This window comes from Diaphorina citri, unplaced genomic scaffold (assembly GCF_000475195.1).
Source record: "Diaphorina citri unplaced genomic scaffold, Diaci psyllid genome assembly version 1.1 scaffold15632, whole genome shotgun sequence".
Classification (NCBI taxonomy): domain Eukaryota; kingdom Metazoa; phylum Arthropoda; class Insecta; order Hemiptera; family Psyllidae; genus Diaphorina; species Diaphorina citri.
The window spans coordinates 1-1151 of NW_007392995.1; the positions used below are offsets into that span (position 1 = coordinate 1).

General features: G+C 42.1%; 1 protein-coding gene across 1 annotated transcript; it reads right to left on the bottom strand.

Annotated features, from left to right (window-relative positions):
* Window positions 1-199: 199 nt before the first annotated feature.
* Window positions 200-1145, bottom strand: LOC103523124 (neurofibromin-like; the record flags this gene model as incomplete). Its single annotated transcript, XM_008488193.3, has 2 exons — window positions 1017-1145; window positions 200-383 (listed from the first exon to the last, which is right to left on the bottom strand). Coding segments are annotated over exons 1-2 (270 nt in total), but the record flags the coding sequence as incomplete, so codon positions are not given.
* Between the last annotated feature and the right edge of the window lie 6 nt (window positions 1146-1151).

Below are 1151 nucleotides of genomic sequence, written 5' to 3' on the forward strand. Positions count from 1 at the left end.
AAAAAAAAAAAAAAAAAAAAAAAATCGTGTCGTGTCGTGTCGTGTGGGAACACTCTCATTTTAATTACATTGCCTACAGGACATTCGGGGGGGAAAAAATCGGATGAAACTCACGACAAGTGGGAACGAGAAGGCTTGAGTAAAACAGCCAACAGGGACAGTAAAAACGTCTCATAGACTGACGGCAATTTGATCTTACCTCGAGTTTCATATGCGCCTGCTTACAGATGGGCAGATGACATCCTACGTTGGCATAGTCCTTGTGATTGGTAAGGAATTGGTTCTTGCAGATGAGAATCTGCCGCAGCCACTTGAGTATGTCTGTGTAGTTCTCGATCTGATGTTGAATCAACTTCTGCGAGATCGCGAACAGAACTTGCGAGCTAAAGGGCAGAGGGGGGAATAATTAAACTAAATTCCGTTTCTGTGTTATTAGTGCTCATTGCAGCATTATAGGATTTTCCTAGCTGACTCGGAGGGAATAAGGAAATTGTTTATAGTTTCGATATATATTGTTCTGTTGTAGGAGAAGATAGGGGGGGGGGAGAGAGGAGGGTGTGAGAGGGAGAGGAATAGAATAATTAAACTAAATTCCGTTTCTGCGTTATTAGTGCTCATTGCAGCATTATAGGATTTTCCTAGCTGACTCGGAGGGAATAAGGAAATTGTTTGTAGTTTAGAAATATATTGTTCTGTTGTAGGAGAAGATAGGGGGGGGAGAGAGGAAGGTGTGAGAGGGAGAGGAATAGGGAAAGGGAGGGAGGGAGAGAGAGAGAGAGAGAGGAGAGGAGAGAGAGAAATATAAAAGCAAGGAAGCTGTTTATTTTTATTATTAGGTAGGTAGGTATATTTTTTGTTTCTTTTTTTTGTGGAGGTTGATAGAGGGAATTGGAATTGTAATCGAGAAATGGATAGGATAGAAAATAGAATATGCCTTATGTATCCAGCCAGAATGAGACTGAAGAGTCCCTTCACTCCTGAATAGCTCATCCCTGAATGTTCAGCTAAAAACTTACTTGACGTCCCAGAAGGTATTGATAGGAGCCTCTGGGTTCCACATACGTATCTTGTCCGGATGATGTAGAATGAGAAGAGCTTCCATAGCTTCCTGGGAGATATCAGGCGCGGATGGCAAATACACCAAAGAGACA